The sequence below is a fragment of the Rhinoraja longicauda genome, chromosome 38 (assembly GCF_053455715.1).
Source record: "Rhinoraja longicauda isolate Sanriku21f chromosome 38, sRhiLon1.1, whole genome shotgun sequence".
Classification (NCBI taxonomy): Eukaryota; Metazoa; Chordata; class Chondrichthyes; order Rajiformes; family Arhynchobatidae; genus Rhinoraja; species Rhinoraja longicauda.
Window position 1 is genome coordinate 15037989 of NC_135990.1, and position 27569 is coordinate 15065557.

At 44.6% G+C, this 27569-nt stretch overlaps 1 protein-coding gene across 1 annotated transcript in view; it reads left to right on the top strand.

The window, feature by feature from the left end:
- tbc1d2b (TBC1 domain family, member 2B) overlaps positions 1-27569 on the top strand; it is a 94594-nt gene that overhangs the window by 53395 nt on the left and 13630 nt on the right. The window contains exons 6-9 of the mRNA XM_078429800.1: positions 317-688; positions 4025-4135; positions 8605-8798; positions 12078-12572. Coding sequence (XP_078285926.1) covers positions 317-688; positions 4025-4135; positions 8605-8798; positions 12078-12572 — 1172 coding nt within the window. The remainder of the gene's footprint in view (positions 1-316; positions 689-4024; positions 4136-8604; positions 8799-12077; positions 12573-27569) is intronic.

A 27569-nucleotide genomic window follows, 5' to 3' on the forward strand; every position in this document is an offset into this window, starting at 1 on the left:
ATAAAGTAAGATTTGCTCCATCCACCTACTGGTCATTCTGTGAAACAACAACAGATTCGGTCTGCTATAACCAAAATCTGTTATAAAGAGATTTATTCACAAAATGCTGGAGTAACTCAGCAGGTCAGGCAGCATCTCGGGAGAGAAGGAATGGGTGACGTTTCGGGTCGAGACCCTTCTTCAGACTCATGTTATAAAGAGGTCTGTTAAAATGAGGGTTTACTATGTTTATTTATTAATGTTGCATAAAATGGAAGCATGGATTTTAAGAACATAGGTGCAGGTCATACAATAAATTGGTCTTGCTTGCTTGCAGGAGCTGGTCCGCCTGTTACAGCAGTCGTTGAAATGTTCCCAACAGGAGAAGTACTCGCTGAATACTGCTTGTGCATCTGTGGATCACGGCATGGCACAGCATCTGCGTCAGAAAGACCAACAATTACAAGCCCTGAACAAGCAGCTGGACCACGTTAACCAGCAGAAAGATCACATGGAGCAAGACGTGAAAGCATTTCAAGATAAACTTACTGGGGCGAGCGACCAGCTTAACATGTTCAGAGAAACCATTCAAGCCAAAGATGAAGTGATTGTGAAGTTATCGCGGCAGCTCAATGAATGCGAGCCCCAAGGAGTGTCGCCTGGTGGACCCTCGGTGAGCAAGGAACTGCAGGAGTTGAACAGGCTGAAGGTATTGATTTAATTCAGACCCTTGTACTTTAGTGAGCAATACCAGACTGGATGATGTATCATGCCCACAATGAAGAAGGGTCTTGACCCAAAACATCACCCATTCCTTCCCTCCAGAGATGCTGCCTGACCCGCTGAGTCATTCCAGCATTTTGTGTCTACCTTCGATTTAAATCAGCATCTGCAGTTCTTTCCTACACATATCATGCCCACAATCCATGCATCTCAAAACCTATTACTTTCCCCATACAAATCCCAAAATACTGTCCTAGAGATCAGCATTGTTCACATGGATAGTAATAAGGTCATAAGGAAAAGTAGAATTAGGCCATTCGGCCGATCAAGTCTACGCCGCCATTCAATCATGGCTGATCTATCTCTCCCTCCTAACCCCATTCTCCTGCCTTCTCCCCATAACCTCTGGCACATGTACTAATCAAGAATCTATTTATCTCGCCTAATACTCCATTTAGATCATTGCCAGGTCCTCGTGAAGATCATTGAACATGGTGACCTAAATCTGCATCTCTTCATAGTTACAGCTTGACTTCCTGAATATTTTCTGTATTGTTTTTTTACTTCACATTTCTAGCATTTGACATTGTTTTTCTTTTATGCTGTTGCCAGTGTTGATGTTCCAAGCAAACCTTTCTCCATCTAACTTTCATCAATATATCTGTAGGGGAAAAAAATGCAGATGCTGGTTTAAATCGAAGGTAGACACAAAATGCTGGAGTAACTCAGCGGGTCAGGCAGCATCTCGGGAGAGAAGGAATGGGTGATGTTTCGGGTCGAGATCCTCCTGAAGAAGGGTCTCGACCCGAAACGTCACCCATTCCTTCTCTCCCGAGATGCTGCCTGAGCCGCTGAGTTACTCCAGCATTTTGTGTCTACCTTCCATCAATATATCCTTCTACTCCTTCCCTCGTACTTTAACTTGCTTGTCGTAGCCTTTCTGCCTCAATCATTTCATGTGAGAGCCAGGTTTACCACCTCGCCATTCCTTCGGATTCCTGTGAATTTCTAATTGGGTTAATTTGCAGGAGAACAAATATATTTGACTTTAAACTGCCGCCTCATTTTAGGCCTTATTAGGGATGGGTGATAAATGCTGGCACTTGCCCTAACATTCATACCCTATAAATGAATAACAAAAAAACTTCCAATAATCATGGCTCCTCGTCTTTGCCTTTCCTAGTAGAACCATCTGTGTATCTACACAACAGAATATTCAGTCTGAAGAAGGGTCTCGACCCAAAACGTCACCGATTCCTTTTCTCCCGCTGTTACTCCAGCATTTTGTGTCTGTCTCCGGTGTAAAATAGCAACTGCAGTTTCCTCCTGCACATAATATTTTAATGACCTCTGTTGCAATCTTCTGTTCGAAGAAAATGGTTTCCAGCAATTCAGCGGTTTCTTCATAGATGACATTTGCAGTTTGGTTATCATGCTTAAAAAACATTTTTTTTCCTCTATCCTTTGTAATATGTGGAAAATTGGCAGACGAACCAAAAAGGAGAGATCAATAGACAATAAACAATAGACAATAGGTTCAGGAGTAGGCCATTCAGCCCTTCGAGCCAGCACCGCCATTCAATGCGATCATGGCTGATCCTTAGGCATAGCTAAAGGTAAACATTAAGGGATCTTGTTAACAGATCATAAATTGGAGATCTGGTCCAAAAAGGCTACTGGGATATAATTTTTATAGTTTGAAGGCAAAGATATCGAAGGGAATTTTGTTCCAGCTGTACAAAACCCATGTTGGAGTTCTGGACAACACATGTTTGTGTGGGAAGGAACTGCAGATGCTGGTTTCATTTCTTCAAAGTTGTCTTGTTGAGTCTCATTGCCTGTAACTCCTTTTCACCTAGACTACAAGTAACAAGAATTTAGAAGGATGAGAGGGGATCTTATCGAAACATATAAGATTATTAAGGGGTTGGACATGTTAGAGGCAGGAAACATGTTCCCAATGTTGGGGGAGTCCAGAACAAGGGGCCACAGTTTAAGAATAGGGGTAGGCCATTTAGAACGGAGATGAGGAAAAACTTTTTCAGTCAGAGTTGTGAATCCGTGGAATTCTCTGCCTCAGAAGGCAGTGGAGGCCAATTCTCTGAATGCATTCAAGAGAGAGCTAGATAGAGCTCTTAAGGATAGCGGAGTCATGGGGTATGGGGAGAAGGCAGGAACGGGGTACTGATTGAGAATGATCAGCCATGATCACATTGAATGGCGGTGCTGGCTCAAAGGGGCGAATGGCCTACTCCTGCACCTATTGTCTATTGTCTATTGTCTAACAATAGCCTGTCTCTTTTATCATCATTACGTTTTTGCATATCTTTCATTCATTTGTTCTACGTCTGTCATTATCACTGTCTATATGTAGGTTAATTGGTATGTAGGTTAATTGGCTGGGTAAATGTAAAAATTGTCCCTAGTGGGTGTAGGATAGTGTTAATGTACGGGGATCGCTGGGCGGCACGGACTTGGAGGGCCGAAAAGGCCTGTTTCCGGCTGTATATATATGATATGATATCTCTTGTGTATGAAGCAACTGCAGATGCTGGTTTAAACTGAAGATAGACACACAATGCTGGAGTAACTCAGCGGGACAGACAGCATCTCTGGAGAGAAGGAATGGGTGACGTTTCGGGACGAGACCCTTCTTCAGACTGAATATTCAGACTAAAGAAGGGTCTCGACCCGAAATGTCACCCATTTCTTCTCTCCAGAGATGCTGTTTGTCCTGCTGAGTTACTCCAGCATTTTGTGTCTATCTTCTATATTTCTCGTTTCCTTTTCCCCCTTTCCCTGACCCTCAGTCTGCAGAAGGGTCTTGAACCGAAATGTCACCTATTCCTTTTCTCCAGAGATGCTGTCTGACCCACTGAGTTACTTCAGCTTTTTGTGTCTATCTACATTTTTGGTGTGTTAGCTTAGAAACTCAATGATATACTAGATTGCTATCAGGATTTAAAGGACTACAAAAAGAGTCTAGAGTGTTTTATTGTCATATTCCAGATAGAACAATGGAATTCTTACTTGCTGAAGCACAACAGAATATGTAAACATAGTAGGAAAGAAAACTGCAAATGCTGGTTTAAATCGAAGGTAGACACAAAATGCTGGAGTAACTCAGCGGGTCAGGTAGCATCTCTGGAGCGAAGGATGGGTGACGTTTTGGGTCGAGACCCTTCTTCAGTCTGCGATGTAAAGGGACATGGTACAAGTGTCAGATTTGTTCAGTAGACGTTCTCATCTAGGCCACGTTAATCTCTCTACCTCAGTCTGTTTGAAATGGGATGCAGTAATATTGTAATATTTTTTTTTCCAGGATGCTCTTCAAGGTTACAAGACTCAGAACAAATACCTGAACAAGGAAATCTTAGAACTATCTGTGCTTAAGAGAAATGCTGAGATAAGAGAAAATGCTCTGGAAGCAAAGGTATTTCAACTGCAGTCCACCTGTATTGATCAAGTATATACTGTAAATTTCCATAGTTTGAACTTTAGTTTGGTTTAGAGATACAGCGCGGAAACAGGCCCTTCGCCCCAACGAGTCCGTGCCGACCAGTGATCCCTGCGCACTATCCTACACACAGTAGGGACAATTTACAGTGATACCAAACCAATTAGCCCACAAACCTGTTCGTCTTTGGAGTGTGGAAGGAAACCTGAGCTCCTGGAAAAAAAACCCACGCAGGTCACGGGGAGAATGTACAAACTCTGTACAGACAGTACTCATAGTCAGGATCGAACCCGGGTCTCTGGTGCTGTAGGGCAGCAACTCTACCACTGCGCCACCGTGCTCTCTGTATGTGTTAGGGGCAGTTTTCCTTTGTTTTAAGATTTTGTCTTAATTTGGTATGTTAACTAAAAAAAAATTCAAGTAAATAACTTTTTTTTTAAAAAGCAGAATAATGATCAGAGGTGGATATATCCAGATGCATTCAAACGCCTTGTGTGCACCTCCAGTGATGAAATCCTCTCCTGAAGATGAGCCCTCCTCTCCCTGCAGCTTCCTCAGCATCACATTTCATGCACTGAGCTGCCTGCCCATAATGTCCCGATTTTGATCAAATTGAAATCTTAATTTTCCTTTCTTGCATTTAGCACAGCAGTCACTGATCTGTGGTGATTTGTCCTTGCCCGTAAATCTTCAGCCAGTTGAAAATGCAGTCACGATGTTAGGCTATTTATTATTATTTCACATTTTTCCTTTACTATGTTTCAATCGACAATAGACAGGAGTAGGCCATTCGGCCCTTCAAGCCAGCACCACCATTCAATGTGATCATGGCTGATCATTCTCAATCAGTACCCCGTTCCTGCCTTCTCCCCATACCCCCTGACTCCGCTATCCTTAAGAGCTCTATCTAGCTCTCTCTTGAATGTATTCAGAGAATTGGCCTCCACTGCCTTCTGAGGCAGAGAATTCCACAGATTCACAACTCTCTGACTTTCAACCTTGATATTTAGAGAAACTGATCCTTTGTCACTCAGATATATTTATAAAAATAACAGTTGAGGACCATAGAAGTAAATCTACACTTTCTGAAACATTTAATTTTACTTTGTAGCAAATAAGTTAATGAATTTGAACAATAACATTTCTTCATAGTATGGATGAGTTAAGGGGCTGGTGATGGTAGATAGACACAAAATGCTGGAGCAACTCAACGGGTCTGGTGAAAAGGAAAAGAATTACGTTTCGGGTCATCTTCAAACTGCGAGTCAGGAGAGAGGGAAACTAGAAGTATGAAAAGACACAGGACAAATCAGAGATGGTAGATGTTGGGTTGGGAAAGGACAACGGATGGTGATTGCCTGTGTGTGTGCACATGTGTTGCTATCGCCTAGATCTAAGCCAGCTAATACTGCCGAGAGTAGACTGGAGCAGACACTGACTGCAATAAACTTAAACCCACATCTGTGTCGGAGTTGTGTTTCTCGGCATATTTTATTTTTTTGTGTACTTATCCAACTATGATAAAAGTAGAATAAAGAAATAAAATTGGGTGGATGACCTGAGTTGGAAGTTAAAGATCGGCACAAATGTTTTGGAGGCTTCAAGGGCTATGGGGTCATTCCAGAAGAAATGAGGAATGAGAGCTGATCTCATTGAAACATAAGGACACAAAGTACTTGAGTAATTCAGTGGGTTCGGCAGCATCTCTGGCAAGCATGGATAGGTGATTTTTCAGGTCAAGACCCTTCCTACTGATCTTGACTTGAAACGTCACCTATCCATGTTCTCCAGTGATGCTGCCTCACTTGCTGAGTTTGTGGACTTTTGTGTATTAACCAGCATCTGTAGTTCGTTGCTTCCACTCATTGAAACATTTTTTTGAATGGGGTGAATGCAAGGATGATTTTTTTGTCTGTGGTGTCTAAACCCAGGTTTAAGGTGAGAAGGGAAAGATTTAATATGAATTTAATAGCAACTTTTACACACAGAAGGTGGTGGATACATGGAGTAATCAGCCAGAGGAAGTAGTTGAGGCAGGTGCAATGACGATATTCAAAAGACATTTGGACAGATACATGGATAGGACAGGTTTAGAGGGATACAGGCCAAACACGGGTAAATTGGAATAGCTTAGCTGGGGCATCTTGGTTGGCATGAGCAAATTAGGCCGAGGGTCTGTATCCATTTTGTGTGAATCAATATTCAGTCTAAATACTGAAACATCTACATACCCTTATTTTGTTTCCTTCAGTCATCTTTTTAACAATAGACAATAGACAATAGGTGCAGGAGTAGGCCATTCAGCCCTTCGAGCCAGCACCGCCATTCAATGCGATCATGGCTGATCACTCTCAATCAGTACCCCGTTCCTGCCTTCTCCCCATACCCCCTCACTCCGCTATCCTTAAGAGCTCTATCCAGCTCTCTCTTGAAAGCATCCAACGAACTGGCCTCCACTGCCTTCTGAGGCAGAGAATTCCACACCTTCACCACTCTGACTGAAAAAGTTCTTCCTCATCTCCGTTCTAAATGGCCTACCCCTTATTCTTAAACTGTGGCCCCTTGTTCTGGACTCCCCCAACATTGGGAACATGTTTCCTGCCTCTAATGTGTCCAATCCCCTAATTATCTTATGTTTCAATAAGATCCCCCCTCATCTTTCTAAATTCCAGTGTATACAAGCCTAATTGCTCCAGCCTTTCAACATACGACAGTCCCGCCATTCCGGGAATTAACCTAGTGAACCTACGCTGCACGCCCTCAATAGCAAGAATATCCTTCCTCAAATTTGGAGACCAAAACTGCACACAGTACTCCAGGTGCGGTCTCACCAGGGCCCGGTACAACTGTAGAAGGACCTCTTTGCTCCTATACTCAACTCCTCTTGTTATGAAGGCCAACATTCCATTGGCTTTCTTCTATTGTAAAATGTTGACTCCTCTGTTTTGGTCATCACTCGTATATTTTGCAGCTTTAAGCCTCTTCGTTGAAGCTTTCTTCTAATACTCATTATCAGTACAGGTGACAATAGTAAACCAATACCAACTTAATAGTTACAAAGTTTTTTTAACTAAGTCATGATTCATTGGGGTGTAATTTGAACTGATCAGGTTTGTTTTCACAAATTCCTTGATAATTCAGGACAATATCCATCCACTTAATATAGATTCAACAACACTTGTATTGATTGATCAGTGAAACAACAGGAAAATAAACTGAGTAGCAGGACCTACTGGTAGTTCCTGGGATTCTGCCCAGGAGGATTAGTGAGGAATGTTGTGAGTGCTTCATCCCCTTTGCAATGAAAATTCAAGTTCTTTTGTTGACTGCTTTCTGCGAGCATATGCAAGGAGGTCACCCAGATAGAGAGAGCTCCAAGATGATTAAAAAACATCATAACCTTTTCAATGATGATATTGTAAGCATTATTGCATCTGACATGTATCATCGACGTGTATGGTCAAACATCATAGATAAGCATTTTCTTGACCAACCATAGCATCTATTCATTCTCGATCAATCCGTGTCAGTATCTGGTTATAACAAAGCTTCCCTTTGCTTCAAAAGATCAATCCCTTCAACGGTCATTGTTTTCAATAGGCCTGTAACATGGACACTCTCTCTCAAGGGTCCAGATATTCCCAAAGCTCATCACCACTCCCCTCACGCTTACACAGGTTCATTGCTTTATGAACAAGCTCCTTATGTCTGATGAACATTCACTGAGCTGTAAGTCTTGCTCAGCCTGTTTGCAGTTACAGGAGCTGGGTCTGACTTGCTTCATAGGAACAGGCATTTTGTGTACGCCTTTGGGCTTTACTGTGTGGAAGTGGGCCCTTCACCCCACGGGGTCTGTGCCAACCAGCGATCGCTCATACACGAGCATTATCACACACACCAGGGATCATTTACAGAAGCGTGAGGAAGTGTGGGAGGAAACCGAAGCACCGAGAGGAAACCCATGTGGTTACAGGGAGAACGTACAAACTCTGTACAGACAGCATCCGAGGTCAGGATAGAACCATGATCTCTGGCGCTGTAAGGCAGCAACTCTACTGCTGCGCCACCAGACCCCAAGTGCCATAAAATTATACTCTGGCAAGGAATGTACCCACATCTTCAAAATCAAGGTTGGTCCTATATTTCCAAATTAAAATCACTCTCTAAAATTCCGAGTGTAGATTTTCCAATGAACTAAATTTAGGACGAGCATATGTTGGGGTTTCGTTCAGTCAGTGTTAGTTTAGACTTGAGTTGTATTTTTGGTTCCTTCTAGAGAACTTCCTCAATTCTTGTGTGATGATGGTTTACCCTTTCCCATTGCACATTGGGTGTGGCTGTGATTTTAGTCCCATGCATTGAAAAATATCTAAACCTTCTGATTTTGTATAATACAAGTGTTGTTCTTCTGACAGTGATTGCCTTCTCTCCTCCTATCTTCCCAGTGCACCAGCCTAGAAGCTAGGCTGTGCCAGGTAGAGAGCAAACATCTCGTACTCCTCCAGGAAGTTAAGAACCCTGTTTGTTCTGGGGAAAAAGGTCCCACGCATGAAGTAATTTCCAGACTCTTGGAAGATGCTCTGAAAGTGGACAGCGCTGATCAACCGGAGCACACCATTCTCAAGCCAAATCCTGTCAGGTAATATCACATCATGGGTCTCTGAGCCGGGGTGGGAAGGAAAACCTTGAAATAGCGTTTAATGGCTCCCTACTGAAAACATCTGAAGAGAGGGAGACACAAGGAACTGCCGATGTTGGAATCTTGACTAATACTCAGTAAGTGCTGGAGTAACTCAGTAGTTCAGGCACCATCTATGGAGGAAATGGACAGGTATTGTTTTGGGTCATGATCCTTCTGAAGAAGGAGTTGCTTCTTGGTCTATCAAGCCCTTAATGAATGCTGGTTGCAGAGCAGTAGAGGCTTGAAGGCACGTGATGTTTGCTATCTTTTGTTGAGAGGAAAGAGAAAGGAAGATAAAACTATCAGCATTTTATAAAGCAATAAAATAAGTTGCAAGATAATCGGCCACATCAGTTCATGTTTATACTACACACGAGCAGTAGTTATAACTGTTCTTCCTCTGATCCCATATTCCCATGTCCTTCAATCACCTTTTTTAAGCTACGGTGCTTTTAAATGTTGACTCCATTTTGATCAGAACTCTGATGTATTCTGCAGACCTACAGGCCAGAGTTTAAAATAAAATGTTTCACATCGGTCTTAAATCTATCTTCTAATCTTTTATCTGTGCCCCCTTGTAGACTAGTCAACCACCGGAAGCAGATTCATCTCTTAAATTTTAAACCCTTTTGCAAAATTGCTTATTTGTCGTCTTTGTTTGCATGCAAAAAAACCTCAATCTTTTTTATTTATGCTTCCACGTACTGAGCACCCTCTTAATTTATCATTGAGAGAGCATGTATCAGTCTGAAGAAGGGTCTCGATCCGAAACATCACCCATTCCCTCTCTCCTAGATGCTGCCTGACCTGCTGAGTTACTCCGGCATTTTGTGATACCCTAATTTATCGTTGATATACTCTCAACTCTGAGATGTTCAGAGTATAACCAAAATTCATTATGATCCACTAAGGTGTTGCAATGATTCACAGATACATCTTGTCAATTAATTCTCATGCACAGTGTATACTTTTGAATGTTAATTGAATTCTGCTTGCAGCCTTTGCCTTAGCCTTCTATCATTCTATGAAGATAGACACAAAATGCTGGAGTAACTCAGTGGGTCAGACAGCATCTCTGGAGGAAAGGAATTGGTAATGGGAATAGGTGATGTTTCAGGTCGAGACCTTCCTTCATTCTCTGTCCTCCTCCAATCTTCATAGTATTTCACTACAATCTAGATAGAAACATAGAAACATACAAAATAGGTGCAGGAGAAGATATCTGCAAATTTGTCATCCACCTTGAAGTTTGCTTTTTTTTTGATCTATAGGGTCTGACTTAGTTGGAGACTTGTCTTTTCACAAAGAATTATTACATTTTCCCCACTTCCCCCATTTATACCTTCATGTAATAATTTAGTGCCCACTCACGATTAACTCCATAAATCTGGATTACAAGCATATTCTAACATATCGCAGCAGCAGATGGTGCATTGACATCCAGCGAACGGCTGCAGAGTGTGATTTTTATTTTATCCACGGTAATCAATAACATGTTACCAGATACCAGCAGAAATTTTACATTAGATTTACAAATCTAATTAAGATATATCTATTGTCAAGTTTACACACATGACAGAGAGTGTACTTCTGAGCTGCGAAAGAAACCGTCAACATGGCTTTGGTTTTGTAAAATTCAGTGGAGCAAAACAAATAGCTAATTGTCTGAAGTTTGCCAATCATTCCTCAGAGGCCCAGTACAGAATATATACTACAAGAAGATAGACACAAAATGCTGGAGTAACTCGACGAGTAATTCAGTCCGAAGAAGGGTCTCGATCCGAAATGTCACCCATTCCTTCTCTCCAGAGATGCTGCCTGTCCCACTGAGTTACTCCAGAATTTTCAGTGTCTCTCTTTGCTTTAAACCAGCACCTGCAGTTCTTTCCTAGCAGCAAAAAAACAAAGTGCCCAAAGTAACTCGGCGGGCCAGGCAGCATCTGTGGAGCATAAAGGACAGACGACATTTTGGGTTGGGACCTTGCCCCAGCTGAAGAAGATTCCCAACCTGAAACATCGCTGTCTGTCCCTTTCACTTCACAGAATCTGCCTTTAGGCTTTACCTTAGACTGTAAAGATACGGCATGGAAACTGAACCTTTATCCCACCGTGTCCGCACCGACCTTCGATCACCCCGTACACTAGTTCTATTCTACCCACTAGGGATAATTTCCAGAAGTCAATTCACCTACAAACCTGCATATTTTTGGAATGTGCCTGACCTGCTAAAATCCTATCTTTGTCCCGCCCCCTTCCCTGACATCAATCTGAAGAAGGGTCTCGACCCGAAACGTCACCCATTCTTTCTCTCCTGAGATGCTGCCTGACCCGCTGAGTTACTCCAGCATTTTGTGTCTAAATTCTTCCAGCGCTTGGTTTTTGATCCAGATTCCAGCATCTGCAGTCTTTGTTCATGTTCCATGTTCAATGCGCAACCTGGGAGCATCTGGCAAGAATCATTTTAGATTTTTTTACAATAAATAACATGGATTGGTGACGACTGTTTGGTATTGAATTAAGTTTAACTCAAGTTGATGATATGGGAATATAAAAGCGAGACCATTCTAAATCATAAAGAGCTTGGCAAAACAAACAGTAAAAATGGAAAACCATACGGTACCTTTCTGTGCAAGTTTATACATGGACTTGTACCCTTGAGCACGGGACTTGAAACCTAGAGTTAATGCTGACAGCTTAGCGATATGTACTGAAATCTATAACTAGCAAAGAGCCCCCCACCCTCAATTGTGCGAAGGAAAAATTCACAGTAGGAGTTGTAAAATTGAATGTAATATGAACTGGAAAGATGTTTAGTTTAGACTTGCGGCACAGAAACAGGTCCTTTTGGCCCACGAAGTTCCCACCGATCATTGATCACCTGTTCACACTATTCTATGTTCTCCCACTTTCCCATCCACTCCCTACACTCTAGGGGCAATTTACAGAGGGCCAATTATCATAAAACCCCTCAAATCTTTGGGATGTGGGAGGAAACCCAGACGGTCACAGAAGAGAATGTGTGCTCTCCACACAGACAGCACCCGGGGTCAGGATGGAACCCGGATTCCTGGTGCCTGTGAGGCAGCAGCTCTACCCGCTGCGCCACTGTGCCGCCTTGTTAAAGAGCTTAGGTTTTGTTTGTACTTTTGCACAATGCATTATTTTGATTGATGTTATCGTGTAACCTCGGGTCTAGAAAAATGCTAAAACATGAACCGTTTGTTGTTTTTCGTTTAGTGAGTATGACATTTATGGCTTCAAGACAGTCCCTGAAGACAGTGAAGAGGAGACATTGATTGCCAAAGTTCGAGCTCTAGATTTAAAGTCACTGACACTCACTGACAGCCAAGAGGTTTCCACGGGGGTCAAGTGGGCCAATTACTTTGCGGGCACCATGAACCGTGAAATGGTGCGCTCACCAGAACTGAAGAGCCTCATTCGTTGGGGCGTTCCTCATGAACATAGGTCAAAGGTGTGGAGGTGGTGCGTCAACCTCCACGTCAGGAAGTACAGGGACAGATGTGGGTTGGGATACTTCAACTCCTTGCTACAGAGAGCACGAGAGAAACAGAACCCGGCCTCCAAACAGATTGAGCTGGATCTCATGCGCACTTTGCCAAATAGTAAGCACTATGCCTCGCCGACCTCTGAAGGAATACAGAAACTTCGAAACGTTCTGCTGGCATTTTCCTGGAGGAATCCCGATATTGGATACTGCCAAGGCTTAAACAGGTACGTTTTATTTATGGAATATGTCTTAAACTATCAATTAGCTAATCCTAATCCCTCATTTTCTCATCGACAAAGCAGCAGGTACAAAATAACCTGTGACAAAAGTCCAATCTGAAAAAATCCATGATATTGAAAGCAAAAATCCATGATATTGAAAGCTTCTTTCCATTAAATAACCCTTGTTTTAATTGTGAGACATTTATTCAAAAATGATTGCTGTGATTTGGGTTTGAATATGTTGAGAAGGGCATAATCTCAAGTCAAGTCAAGTTTAGTTGTCACACACATATACAAGATGTGCAGTGAAATGACAGTGGCAAAGCCTGCGGATTGTGCTAAACTACAAAACAGAATAGAACAATTTTTCTTTTAACACAAAAAATAAATTAATACAGTAAATTAAATTAGTCCCTGGTGATATGAGAGTTAACAGTCCTGATGGCCTGTGGGACGAAACTCCGTCTCATCCTCTCCGTTTTCACAGCGTGACAGCGGAGGCGTTTGCCTGACCGTAGCAGCTGGAACAGTCCGTTGCTGGGGTGGTAGGGGTCCCTCGTGATCTTGCTTGCTCTGGATCTGCACCTCCTGATGTATAGGTCCTGCAGGGGGGGGCGAGTGTAGTTCCCATAGTACGTTCAGCCAAACGCACTACTCTCTGCAGGGCCATCCTGTCCTGGGCAGAGCTGTTCACAAACCAGATTGTGATGTTGCCGGACAAGATGCTTTCTGCAGCCCCAGAGTAGAAGCACTGAAGGATCCTCAGAGAGACTCTAAATTTCCTCAACTGTCTGAGGTGGTAAAGGCGCTGCCTTGCCTTACTCACCAGTACAGCAATGTGTGTTGTCCATGTCAGATCCTCTGTGATGTGGACTCCCAGGTATTTAAAGCTGCTCACCCTATCCACAGTAATCCCATTTAACTCCAGTGGCGTGTACGTCCTCGGATGTTGAGCCCTTCTAAAGTCTACAATCAGCTCCTTAGTTTTAGTTTATAGATGCAGCGCAGAAACAGGCCCTTCGGCCCACCGAGTTTGCGCTGACCAGCGATCCTTGCACACTAACTCTACCCTACACACACTAGGGCAATTTACGATTATACCCAGCCAATTAGCCTGTACGTTTTTGGAGTGTGCGAGGAATCCGGAGATCCCAGAGAAAACCCACGTGGTCACGGGGAGAACGTACAAACTCCACACAGACAGCACCCGTAGTCAGGGTCGAACTGGGGTCTCTGGCGCTGTAAGGCAACAACTCTACCGCTGCGTCACTGTGCCTCCTACTTAATGTCTTCAGAATAGAGTAAGTTCGATTTAAGATTTCTTTGGAATGCTACATAAATAAAATCAAAAATCCATTCTTCATAGATCAGTTTATACTGTTTGTGTGCGTGAATAATAAATAAATAAATAAATAAGACTGGGGGACCACAAACTATTGCTGGAGGTTATTGATTTATTTTGACATTTTATTGTCACTCCCCATTGATTGCCAGGAATCCTCGATTTGCAGTTTAATTGGACTGATGTTGCTCAAAACTTGGAACGGCTCAGCCAGTCCTGGATAATTGCAATATTGGTTTCTCTGCAGCTACATAACTCACTCCACAGTTACGGCTTTTATGCAATTACTGCTTTGTGGTAATGCGCAGCAGTTTGGAATAACGGAGTTCTCAGAGCAGCAAGCACCGCTGTTTATTGGCATTAGAAAATTTGCTTTGTCCGGTTAATTAGTTCCATTCACTGAGTGTTGGCGATTTGTGGAAGAGCTACTGGTCTAAGAAACTGTCCCAGCGCACATGGTAAATCACCCGTGGCTTGTCTTCACACAGGGCTGTACTGTAGCGAAAGGACCAAGTCACTTAGAGGAAGATTATCAGACATTTGTTTCTCGGATAAATTTGTAGCTATTTAGGGTGGCACTGTGGCGCAGCGGTAGAGTTGCTGCCTTGCAGTGCTTTCAGCGCCAGAGTTGTGTGTTAGATCCTGACTACGCGTGCTGTCTGTGTGGAGTTTGTACGTTCTCCCCATGACCGTGTGGGTTTTCTTCGGTTTCCTCCCACACTCCAAAGACTAACAGGTATGTAGGCTAACTGGCTTGGTATAAATGCACATTGGTATAAATGTAAATTGTCCCTAGTGTGTGTCGGATAATGTTAGTGTGTTGGGATCGAAGGTGGGCCGAAGGGCCTGTTTCTGCGCTGTATCTCTAAACTAAACTATTGCAGCACTGATCAAAGGCTTGTAGGTTTTGAGAGTCTTGTCGTGCTGGTCTCCTCACCTTTCTCATCAGTTTTATTTTGTTCAACTCTCATTTCTTGACAAATGATTTGGTGTGGTGTTATGGAAAATCGCAATGGGGCCTGTTTTCTGGGAACACTACCTCTCCCTGGTAATCGGAGGTTGCCGGTACTGAGACAGCAGCTTGAAGCACTGCAATGGTTCAGTCGATGGTACTTAAGATAGACACACAAAGCTGGAGTAACTCAGCGGGACAGGCTGCATCTGTGGAGAGATGGAAGGGGTGACGTTTCGGTCAGACTTTACTGGCACCAGTACCTAGGTACTGTGAAATTCTCTTTTGCATACAGTTCAGTAAAAATCTTACTAGACATTGGCACTAATCATACTTGAGTATAAAATAGTTACAATAGTAAATTACACTGAGACAGTACACAATAGCTGCCACGTTTCCACTACTATTTGTATTCTTCAAGTTCAAGGATGTTAAAGATGTCAGAGTTTGAACTTGGCCATGAAGGCCCTTTGCCATGGGGCGACACTGGGCTGGAGCTGCAGGGGTTTGCCGGGCCGGACAATGTGGACGGTGCCCTCCACTGCAAGCCCAGCCACTTGGGGTGGCGCCTGATCTAATCCAGCCCCAGGCTGTTGCAGGGCCTCCAGCGGCCCACTCTATCAAATCAGCAATACAGGCAGGTCGACACGTGAACCTCCCACAGCCGACCTTGTAGCCTCCACCGTTCAGTCTCTTGAGTATCAATACATAAACCTCTTCTGTGTAAGGAGATCCAGGATTTAGACCCAAAGATTTATTACAACGTGTACTGAGATGCAGTGAAGACCTTGCTGCCCAGGCAGTCACCAGGCATGCCTATAACAGGCCGTGCAAAAAGAGGAATGAAACAGTGCAGAATATAGTGTTACAGTGAAAGTGAAAGGGGGAGGTAAATGGACAGGTGTTGCATCTCCTGCAGTTGCTGGGGAAAGTACCTGGAGAGGCGGTGGTTTGGGTGGGAGGGGACGAGTTGTGCATCTCCTGCAGTTGCTGGGGAAAGTACCTGGAGAGTAACCTCTTTATCCTGGGCAGTGCCAAGCTGCCAGAGAGCTGTTGGAACTGCTCTCACTCATCCAGGCAGCTGGGATGTGTTCATCACTTGTGCCGTGAGGCTGGTTTGAAGAAGTTGAGTTACTCACTCTAGACTTTGGAGAATCAGTGTGGGGGATAGGCTCTTCGGCCCACCGAGTCTCCGCCAACCAGCGATCACCCGTGCACAGGGAGGACGTGCAGACTGGATTGTACCTCTGTCTCAGCACGATGATGCTTGCTATGACTCTAACCGTTGCAGTGCTTTCTCCTTGATGTCCCTTAACCTAGTTTTCCCAGGGCTCACCTTTGTCGGTGCAATTGTTCCAAGGTTGTGTAAGAAAATAACTGCAGATGCTGGTACAAATCGAAGGTATCACAAAATGCTGGAGTAACAGCGGGTCAGGCAGCATCTCTGGAGAGAAGGAATGGGTGTCGTTTCAGGTCGAGACCCTTCTTCAGACTGATGTCGGGTTGGCGGGACAAAGAAAGGATATAGGTGGAGACAGGAAGACAGTGGGAGAACTGGGAAGTAGGAGGGGAAAGAGAGGGACAGAGGAACTATCTAAAGTTGGAGAAGTCAATGTTCATACCGCTGGGTTGCAAGCTGCCCAAGTGAAATATGAGGTGCTGTTCCTCCAATTTCCGGTGGGCCTCACTATGGCACTGGAGGAGGCCCATGACAGAAAGGTCAGACTGGGAATGGGAGGGGGAGTTGAAGTGCTCAGCCACCGGGAGATCAGGTTGGTTAAGGCGGACTGAGCGAAGGTGTTGAGGGAAACGATTGCTGAGCCTCCGTTTGGTCTCGCCAATGTAGAAAGGTTGACATGTGGAACAGCGGATACAATAGATGAGGTTGGAGGAGGTGCAGGTGAACCTCTGTCTCACCTGGAAAGACTGTTTGGGTCCTTGGATGGAGTCGAGGGGGGAGGTAAAGGGGCAGGTGTTGCATCTCCTGCAGTTGCAGGGAAAAGTACCTGGGGAGGGGGTAGTTTGGGTAGGAAGGGACGAGTGGACTAGGGAGTTATGGAGGGAACGGTCTCTGCGGAACGCAGAAAGGGGAGGAGATGTAAAGATATGGCCAGTGGTGGGGTCCCGTTGTAGGTGACGGAAATGTTGGAGGATGATTTGTTGGATCCGCTGGCTGGTGGGGTGGAAGGTGAGGACAAGGGGGATTCTGTCCTTGTTGCGAGTGGGGGGAGGGGGAGCAAGAGCGGAGCTGCGGGATGTAGAAGAGACCCTAGTGAGAGCCTCATCTATAATGGAAGAGGGGAAGCCCCGTTTCCTAAAGAATGAGGACATCTCTGATGCCCCAGTATGAAACGCCTCATCCCGGGCGCAGATGCGGCATAGACGGAGGAATTGGGAATAGGGGATAGACTTTTTGCAGGAGACAAGGTGGGAAGAAGTGTTGTCCAGATAGCTGTGCGAGTCAGTGGGTTTGTAGTAGATGTCAGTCACCAGTCTGTCTCCGGTTATAAGGTTAATTATTCTTTATAATACTCATTTGTATTTTGATTAGTATTTGCAATTAATGTTGATCAGTAACTTTTGTTCAATTACTACTTTGATGGAGGTCGTGAGGGTAAACGTAGAACCTATAACAGTGTAGCAGAGGAACAGGCCCTTTGGCCCACGATGTCTGTGCTGAACATGAAAGTAAATTAAAGTAATCCCTTCAGCTTGCACGTGATCCTTGTCCCTCCATTCCCTATGTATCCGTGTGCTTATCTAAAGGCCTCAACCATCATTGCCATATCTGCTTCCACCCAGGGCCGTCTTAACGCATGGGCCTGATGGGCACTTGCCCGGGGCCCCACGAGCATAGGGCCCCCATGCTGATCTGTGTATGTTAAGTGACTTGCAATAAATAAATACTACTTTAAAAATGTAGGTTCAATAAGTGCTTTTTTCGCAACATTTTCCATCCCTAAGTGCTTCTCACAGCGATCTGTAAGTGCTTTTCGCAACAATGTAGCACCCTAAGTCCATCGCTAAGTTCTTTTCAGTAAGTGCTTTTCGCCGGCACAACAGGGGGGGGCTGGTAGGGAAAGGGGGGTGAGGGAGAGTAACGGTGGGGGCGACGGGGAGGGTGGGAGGAGGAGAGAGTAGGGGTGGGAGGAGGCAGAGTGGGACTGGGGAGGGGGACAGCAAGGGTGGGGGTTGGTGGTGGGGGGGAAGAGAGAGTGGGGGAAATGGGGGTGCTGTGAGTAGTTGTCGTAGGGGCCCCAGTACACTGCTTTGCCCGGGGCCCATAATGCTGTAAAGACGGCCCTGCTTCCACCATCACCCCAGCATCAAGTTCCAGACACCTACCACTGTGTGTGTGTGTAAAAAAAACTGCTCCACTCACCTTAAAGCTGTGCCCTCTGATATTTGACACATCTACCTTTTAAAAAAACATTAAACTATTTATCTCTGCCTCTCAGAATTGTATCAGCTTCTATCGCGTCTCTCTTCAGACTTTAGACTTTATAGATACAGCATGGAAACAGGCCCTTCAGCCCACCGAGTCAGCGCCGACCAGCGATCAACCCCGTACGTTAACAATATCCTTCACCCTAGGGACAATTTACAATTGTCCCGAAGCCAATGAACTTACAAAATTGCACGTCTTTGGAATGTGGTAGGAAACCAGAGCACCCAGAGAAAACCCTTGTGGTCATAGAGAGAATGTACAAACTCCATACAGGCAGCACCCATAGACAGGATTGAATCCGCATCTCGGGTGCTATATGGCAGCAGTTCTACCGCTGTGCTTCGGTGCCACCCCTAAACCTCTGCCTCTCCTCAGCCTATGACTTTCCAGAGATATCAATTTAAGTTGTCCAACCTCTGGTAAACCTCTTCTCCACCCACTCCAATGTTTCTACATCTATCTAATAAGGTGACCAGAACTGTGAACAATATTTCACACGTGGCCTAACCAAAGTTTTATAAACCGGCAACATGGATTCCTAACTCTTCTCTGCCCCTAAATCTGACCTCCCAACGTTCAACTTGCTGTTTTCAACTCCATCTACCATTTTGCAGCCCATATCTAACTGATCTAAGATAGACACAAACTGGAGTAACTCAGCTGGAGAGAAGGAATGGGTGACGTACAAGCCCCTTCAGACTGGTGAAGAACTGATCTATGTCCGGCTGTACCCTTTGACAGCCGCCTGCACTGTCTACAACTTCACCAAATCTGGTGCCTGCTAACTTAATAATAACCCGTCCAAGTCAATTGTATGTATCACACACAGCTGAGGCACCAGCATTGATCCCAGCAGACCTCCTTGCCCCACTACCACCCTGCCTTCTGCAGGCAAACCAGTATATGTGAAATTTAAATACAAAGTGCTGGAGTCATTTAGCAAGCCAGGCAGCGTTTCTGGAGGACACGGATGGGTAACGTTTTGGACCTCAACCCTTCTTCAGACTGATTCCTTGTTTCCCAGCGTGTGTGAAATTGGTCTTTGCAGTTAGTTTGGACGGTGGACAAAGTTGTTCAGTGTTTGCCATCTGGTGGTGCTCTTCAGCAACTGCGGGCTGTTGCAAAAATCTGGAATGCAATACTTGGGTAGGTAGTGGAGGCAAGTACTCTCACAACATTGAAATATCTAGATCAGCACTTGGATTGCCTCACATATCAGGACGAAGAGGACTAGATTACAAAAACAGGGATGTAATGCTGAGGCTCTACAAGGCGCTGGTCAGAAGAGATTTACGGGAATGAGTGGGTTAACGTGATGAGCATTTGTTGGTTCTGGGCCTCTACTAGCTGGAGTTTAGGAGGAGGGGGGGAGGGTTTGAAAGTTACCAAGTAGTGAAAGACCTGAACAGAGTGGATGTGGAAAAGATGTTTCCATTAGTGTGAGAGTCTCGGGCCGGAGGTCATAGCCTCAGAATAAAAGGAGGAGGAAGAAATTTGTTAGTCAGAGGGTGGTGAATCTGTGAAACTCATTGCCACAGACGGCTGTGGAAGCCATCAATGGATATTTTTAAGGCAGAGATCGATAGATTCTTGATTAGTACGGGTGTCAGGCGTTATGGAGAGAAGGTTGGAGAATGGGGTTATGAGGGAACAATAGATCAGCCATGATTGAATGGCAGAGTGGACTGGATGGGCCGAATGGCCTAATTCTGCTCCTATCACTTGTGACTTTATGAACTTATGAATTGATAAATGGGATTGATAAAAGTGGGTACTTGGTGGTTAACATAGATGTGGCGGCACCCTTATGTTGCATCAAATTCCCTATGAAGTTTTTCAAGTTACAGGGATGGAATTTTATTCCCCTCGGTGCCAAGAGTCCTTTCATCCCACTCTCCCCCCATTTCCAAACACATGGCAGGAAGGTGCTGTCTAGCAACCACAGAGGAAGCACCGATTGTGTGATCTTTCTCTCTATGACACATCTGGAGATTAAGTCAGTTGCAGTTTCACATTGAAGCACAACCTGTAACTGGGGGTAGACACAAAATGCTGGAGTAACCCAGCGGGTCAGGCAGCATCTCGGGAGAGAAGGATTGGGTGGGTCTCGACCCGAAACGTCACCCAATCCTTCTCTCCCCAGATGCTGCCTGTCCCGCTGAGTTACTCCAGCATTTTGTGTCTCCCTTCGATTTAAACCAGCATCTGCAGTTTTTTTCCTACACCTGTAACTAGGGGCTTCTCCTTAGTTGTCTGGAAATGAAAAGTGTTGATGAAAAGATGTATCTTCAAGGTCTGAGTTCTACTTTCCAATGTGGTGAGGATTTCACCGCCTCTGTTGGCAAATTGTAAATATCTGTTTGAGAAAAATTGCCAGAGTAGATACAAAAGTAATACACAACTCTCAATCCCAGAACAGCAAAACCAATCTCGCTGATGGCTCATCCTGCCCAGGAGATGGCAATCAGTTAATGAGTCAATTATTCAGCATGGAAACGGGTCCTTAAGACCATCGATCGCTCATGTACACTGCCCTCATTTTATTCTCTCCACATCTCCATTAACACTCTCCAGATTGTATCACTCATGAACTCGGGGCAATGTATAGTGGTTAATTTACCCACCAACCTGCACGTCTTTGGGATGTGAGAGGAAACAAGAGCTCTGCAGATTTATGTTGGTGTTTTTTGGGTTCCAAACTAGGTGAGGGTGAACTAATGGTCTGTAGGGTATCTCACAAGGTTAGACAAATTCAGCAAGCCAGGCAGCCTCAGTGGAGCGAAATGGACCAACAACTTTCAGGGAATGCAGTTTTGGTCTCCAAATTTGAGGAAGGACATTCTTGCTATTGAGGGCGTGTAGCGTAGGTTCACTAGGTTAATTCCCGGAAAGGCGGGACTGTCGTATGTTGAAGGACTGCAGCGACTGGGCTTGTATACACTGGAATTTAGACGGATGAGAGGGGATCTTATTGAAACATATAAGATTATTAAGGGGTTGGACATTTAGAACGGAGATGAGGAAACAACTTTTTCACTCAGAGTTGTAAATCTGTGGAATTCTCTGCCTCAGAAGGCAGTGGAGGCCAATTCTATGGATGGTTTCAAGAGAGAGTTAGATAGAGCTCTTAATGATAGCGGAGTCAGGGGGTATAGGGAGAGGGCAGGAACGGGGTACTGATTGTGGATGATCAGCCATGATCACTGTAGGAGCCATTTACCCTTAAATTAGTTACTGTCATTATATTATGGCTATGTTTAATATTTCTAGTTTCTGTCTTTTTTGCATGGTTGCAGAAACTGCCATTACAATCACATTGAATGGCGGTGCTGGCTCGAAGGGCTGAATGGCCTACTCCTATTGTCTATTGAGATAGACACAAAATGCTGGAATAACTCAGTGGGACAGGCAACATCTCTGGAGAGAGGGAATGGGTGACGTTTCAGATTGAGACCGTTCAGAATTCTGGGGTTAATGGGGTTTGAACATTAAGTTTCAGGTTGGGGAACTAGCTGAGGGGGTGCAGTGGGACCTGGGCCTCGGCTGTTGACAATTTCAGCAGTGATCTGTGAGAGTGTTGTTCATTCACATTTGCGAGCTGGCAGTGTTGATTGACAAGAGGATGCAGAAAGGCTTCAAAGGATATTCCCTAGGACATTGAGGGAAGTTAGTGCAGAAATAGCAGGGGCTATGACGGAAATATTTCAAACGTCATTAGAAACAGGGATGGTGCCGGAAGATTGGCGCATTGCGCATGTTGTGCCTTTGTTTAAAAAAGGTTCTAAAAGTAAACCTAGCAATTATAGACCTATTAGTTTGACGTCTGTGGTGGGAAAATTAATGGAAAAGATACTTAGGGACAATATATATAATTATTTGGATAATCAAGGCCTGATTAGAAACAGTCAACATGGATTTGTGCCTGGAAGGTCATGTTTGACTAATCTTCTTGAATTTTTTGAAGAGGTTACCAGGGAAATTGATAAGGGCAAGGCTGTGGATGTTGTCTATATGGACTTCAGTAAGGCATTTGACAAGGTTCCACATGGAAGGTTGATTAAGAAGGTTAAATCGTTGGGTATTAATAGTGAGGTTGCAAGATGGATTCAACAATGGCTGAATGGGAGATACCAGAGGGTAACGGTTGACAATTGTATGTCAGGTTGGAGGCCAGTGTCTAGTGGAGTGCCCCAAGGATCTGTGTTGGGTCCACTGTTGTTTGTCATTTACATTAATGATCTGGATGATGGTGTGGCAAATTGGATTAGTAAATATGCAGATGATACTAAGATAGGTGGAGTAGTTGATAGTGAGGTAGATTTTCAAAGTCTGCAGAGAGACTTGGGCCTTTTGGAAGGGTGGGCTGAAAGATGGCAGATGGAGTTTAATGCTGATAAGTGTGAGGTGCTGCATTTTGGTAGGACAAATCAAAATAGGACGTACAGGGTAAATGGTAGGGAATTGAGGAATGCAGTGGAACAGAGGGATCTGGGAATAACTGTGCATTGTTCCCTGAAGGTGGAATCTCATGTGGATAGGGTGGTGAAGAAGGCGTTTGGTATGCTTGCCTTTATAAATCAGAGCATCGAGTATAGAAGTTGGGATGTAATGTTGAAATTGTACAGGGCATTGGTGAGGCCAAATCTGGAGTATGGTGTGCAGTTCTGGTCGCCAAATTATAGGAAGGATGTCGACAAAATGGAGAGGGTACAGAGGAGATTTACTAGAATGTTGCCTGGGTTTCAGCACTTAGGCTACAGAGAGAGGTTGAACAGGTTGGGTCTTTATTCTTTGGAGCGTAGAAGGTTGAGGGGGGACTTGATAGAGGTTTTTAAAATTTTGAGAGGGACGGACAGAGTTGACGTGGGTAGGCTTTTCCCTTTGAGAGTGGGGAAGATTCCAACAAGGGGACATAGCTTCAGAATTGAGGGACAAAGGTTTAGGGGTAACATGAGGGGGAACTTCTTTACTCAGAGGGTTGTGGCTGTATGGAATGGGCTTCCGGTGGAAGTGGTGGAGGCTGGCTCGATTTTATTATTTAAGAGTAAATTGGATAGGTATATGGATAGGAGGGGATTGGAGGGTTATGGTCTGAGTGCAGGTAGATGAGACTAGGTCAGGGAGAATGGTCGGCGTGGACTGGTAGGGCCGGACAGGCCTGTTTCCATGCTGTAGTTGTTATATGTTATATATGTTATATGTAATATGGGTAGCCAAATAAACATGGCAAACGGAATGTAATGTGAAGAAGGGTCTCGACCTGAAATGTCACCCATTCCTTCTCTCCAGAGATGCTGCCTGTCCCACTGAGTTACTCCAGCATTTTGTGTCTGGAATATAATGTGAGGTCATTTTCTTGGTGGTGGAAATCAAGGCAGAGTAATTTTTTTTAAAGGGTTAAATTGTGAGATGGTCCCTGGCTGACCTTACACACAAAGCGCTGGTCAGTTTGCAATGCTCCAAGGTACAGCAAGCAATTAGGAAGGCAGACACTTTAGTTTATTATTGTCACGTGTGCCGAGGGTAAAGCGTTTGTGTGCTATCCAGTGATAGCACTTTAGGCAGACACTTTAGTTTATTATTGTCACGTGTGCCGAGGGTAAAGCGTTTGTGTGCTATCTCATGTGGATAGGGTGGTGAAGAAGGCGTTTGGTATGCTTGCCTTTATAAATCAGAGCATCGAGTATAGAAGTTGGGATGTAATGTTGAAATTGTACAGGGCATTGGTGAGGCCGAATCTGGAGTATGGTGTGCAGTTCTGGTCGCCAAATTATAGGAAGGATGTCGACAAAATGGAGAGGGTACAGAGGAGATTTACTAGAATGTTGCCTGGGTTTCAGCACTTAGGCTCCAGAGAGAGGTTGAACAGGTTGGGTCTTTATTCTTTGGAGCGTAGAAGGTTGAGGGTGGACTTGATAGAGGTTTTTAAAATTATGAGAGGGACGAGATGGATTCTTAGAACAGCTTGTACTGGAGCCTACCAGGGAGAAGGCAATTCTGGATTTAGTGTTGTGTAATGATCCTGATCTGATAAGGGGACTAGAGGTAAAAGAGCCATTAGGAGGCAGTGATCACAACATGATAAGTTTTACTCTGCAAATGGAAAGGCAGAAGGGAAAATCGGAAGTGTCGGTATTACAGTATAGCAAAGGGGATTACAGAGGCATGAGGCGGGAGCTGGCCAAAATTGATTGGAAGGAGGCCCTAGCAGGGAAGACGGTAGAACAGCAATGGCAGGTATTCCTGGGAATAATGCAGAGGTTGCAGGATCAATTTATTCCAAAGAGGTGGAAAGACTCTAAGGGGAGTAAGAGACACCTGTGGCTGACAAGGGAAGTCAGGGACAGCATAAAAATTAAGGAGAGGAAGTATAACATAGCAAAGAAGAGTGGGAAGACAGAGGATTGGGACTCTTTTAAAGAGCAACAAAAGTTAACTAAAAAGGCAATACGAGGAGAAAAGATGAGGTACGAGGGTAAACTAGCCAATAATATAAAGGAGGATAGCAAAAGTTTTTTTAGGTACGTGAAGAGGAAAAAAATAGTCAAGGCAAATGTGGGTCCCTTGAAGACAGAAGCAGGGGAATTTATTATGGGGAACAAAGAAATGGCAGACGAGTTAAACCGTTACTTTGGATCTGTCTTCACTGAGGAAGATACACACAATCTCCCAAATGTTCTAGGGGCTGGAGAACCTAGGGTGATGGAGGAACTGAAGGAAATCCACATTAGGCAGGAAATGGTTTTGGGTAGACTGATGGGACTGAAGGCTGATAAATCCCCAGGGCCTGATGGTCTGCATCCCAGAGTACTTAAGGAGGTGGCTCTAGAAATAGTGGAAGCATTGGAGATCATTTTTCAATGTTCTATAGATTCAGGATCAGTTCCTGTGGATTGGAGGATAGCAAATGTTATCCCACTTTTTAAGAAAGGAGGGAGAGAGAAAACGGGTAATTATAGACCAGTTAGTCTGACATCAGTGGTGGGGAAAATGCTGGAGTCAATTATAAAAGACGAAATTGCTGACCATTTGGATAGCAGTAACGGGATCGTTCCGAGTCAGCATGGATTTACGAAGGGGAAATCATGCTTGACAAATCTACTGGAATTTTTTGAGGATGTAACTAGGAAAATTGACAAGGGAGAGTCAGTGGATGTGGTGTACCTCGACTTTCAGAAAGCCTTCGACAAGGTCCCACATAGGAGATTAGTGGGCAAAATTAGGGCACATGGTATTGGGGGTAGGGTACTGACATGGATAGAAAATTGGTTAACAGACAGAAAGCAAAGAGTGGGGATAAATGGGTCCCTTTCGGAATGGCAGGCAGTGACCAGTGGGGTACCGCAAGGTTCGGTGCTGGGACCCCAGCTATTTACGATATACATTAATGACTTAGACGAAGGGATTAAAAGTACCATTAGCAAATTTGCAGATGATACTAAGTTGGGGGGTAGTGTGAATTGTGAGGATGATGCAATAAGGCTGCAGGGTGACCTGGACAGGTTGTGTGAGTGGGCGGATACATGGCAGATGCAGTTTAATGTAGATAAGTGTGAGGTTATTCACTTTGGAAGTAAGAATAGAAAGGCAGATTATTATCTGAATGGTGTCAAGTTAGGAGGAGGGGGAGTTCAACGAGATCTGGGTGTCCTAGTGCATCAGTCAATGAAAGGAAGCATGCAGGTTCAGCAGGCAGTGAAGAAAGCCAATGGAATGTTGGCCTTCGTAACAAGAGGAGTTGAGTATAGGAGCAAAGAGGTCCTTCTACAGTTGTACCGGGCCCTGGTGAGACCGCACCTGGAGTACTGTGTGCAGTTTTGGTCTCCAAATTTGAGGAAGGATATTCTTGCTATGGAGGGCGTGCAGCGTAGGTTCACTAGATTAATTCCCGGAATGGCGGGACTGTCGTATGTTGAAAGGCTGGAGCGATTGGGCTTGTATACACTGGAATTTAGAAGGATGAGGGGGGATCTTATTGAAACATATAAGATAATTAGGGGATTGGACACATTAGAGGCAGATAACATGTTCCCAATGTTGGGGGAGTCCAGAACAAGGGGCCACAGTTTGAGAATAAGGGGTAGGCCATTTAGAACGGAGATGAGGAAGAACTTTTTCAGTCAGAGGGTGGTGAAGGTGTGGAATTCTCTGCCTCAGAAGGCAGTGGAGGCCAGTTCGTTGGATGCTTTCAAGAGAGAGCTGGATAGAGCTCTTAAGGATAGCGGAGTGAGGGGGTATGGGGAGAAGGCAGGAACGGGGTACTGATTGATAGTGATCAGCCATGATCGCATTGAATGGCGGTGCTGGCTCGAAGGGCTGAATGGCCTACTCCTGCACCTATTGTCTATTGTCTATTGTCTATTGACAGAGTTGACGTGGGTAGGCTTTTCCCTTTGAGAGTGGGGAAGATTCCAACAAGGGGACATAGCTTCAGAATTGAGGGACAAAGGTTTAGGGGTAACATGAGGGGGAACTTCTTTACTCAGAGGGTTGTGGCTGTATGGAATGGGCTTCCGGTGGAAGTGGTGGAGGCTGGCTCGATTTTATTATTTAAGAGTAAATTGGATAGGTATATGGATAGGAGGGGATTGGAGGGTTATGGTCTGAGTGCAGGTAGATGAGACTAGGTCAGGGAGAATGGTCGGCGTGGACTGGTAGGGCCGGACAGGCCTGTTTCCATGCTGTAGTTGTTATATGTTATATGTTATATGTAAAGGACAGGCTATACATGAATACAATCAAGCCGTCCACAATGTGCAGATCAAGGACGAAAAGGATACAACGTTTAGTGCAAGATAAGTCCGATTAAAGATGCTTCAAAGACCTCCAGTGAGGTAGATGGGATGTCAGGACCACTCTCCAGCTGATGAGAGGACCATTCATTATAGCAGTGAGATTTGAGTCCCAGGATAAAGCGGACTCACTGCACTCATAGAGGGAGACAGTGAGATAGCACCCAGAGCACGTCCTGGTCTGGTCTCCCTATCTGCTAAAAGGACACACGTCAAGATAGTCAAGTCAAGAGTGTGTTGTCAAACGTACCGAAGCAGATCACTGAAATAGAGGGAGGCAACAAAACGCTCGCAAGATTGATTCCTTGGATGAGGAAGATTGTCTTATGCAAAGAGTTTAATTGGATTAACGTTTAACAAACTGGAAACCACAACCCTGTTCACATTCAGGATAAGTGGCATTGCCTCGTGCTTTGTGACTGTTGGGAAAGTACCAAGCTCCAAAAGATTGATCGCAGTACCAGTG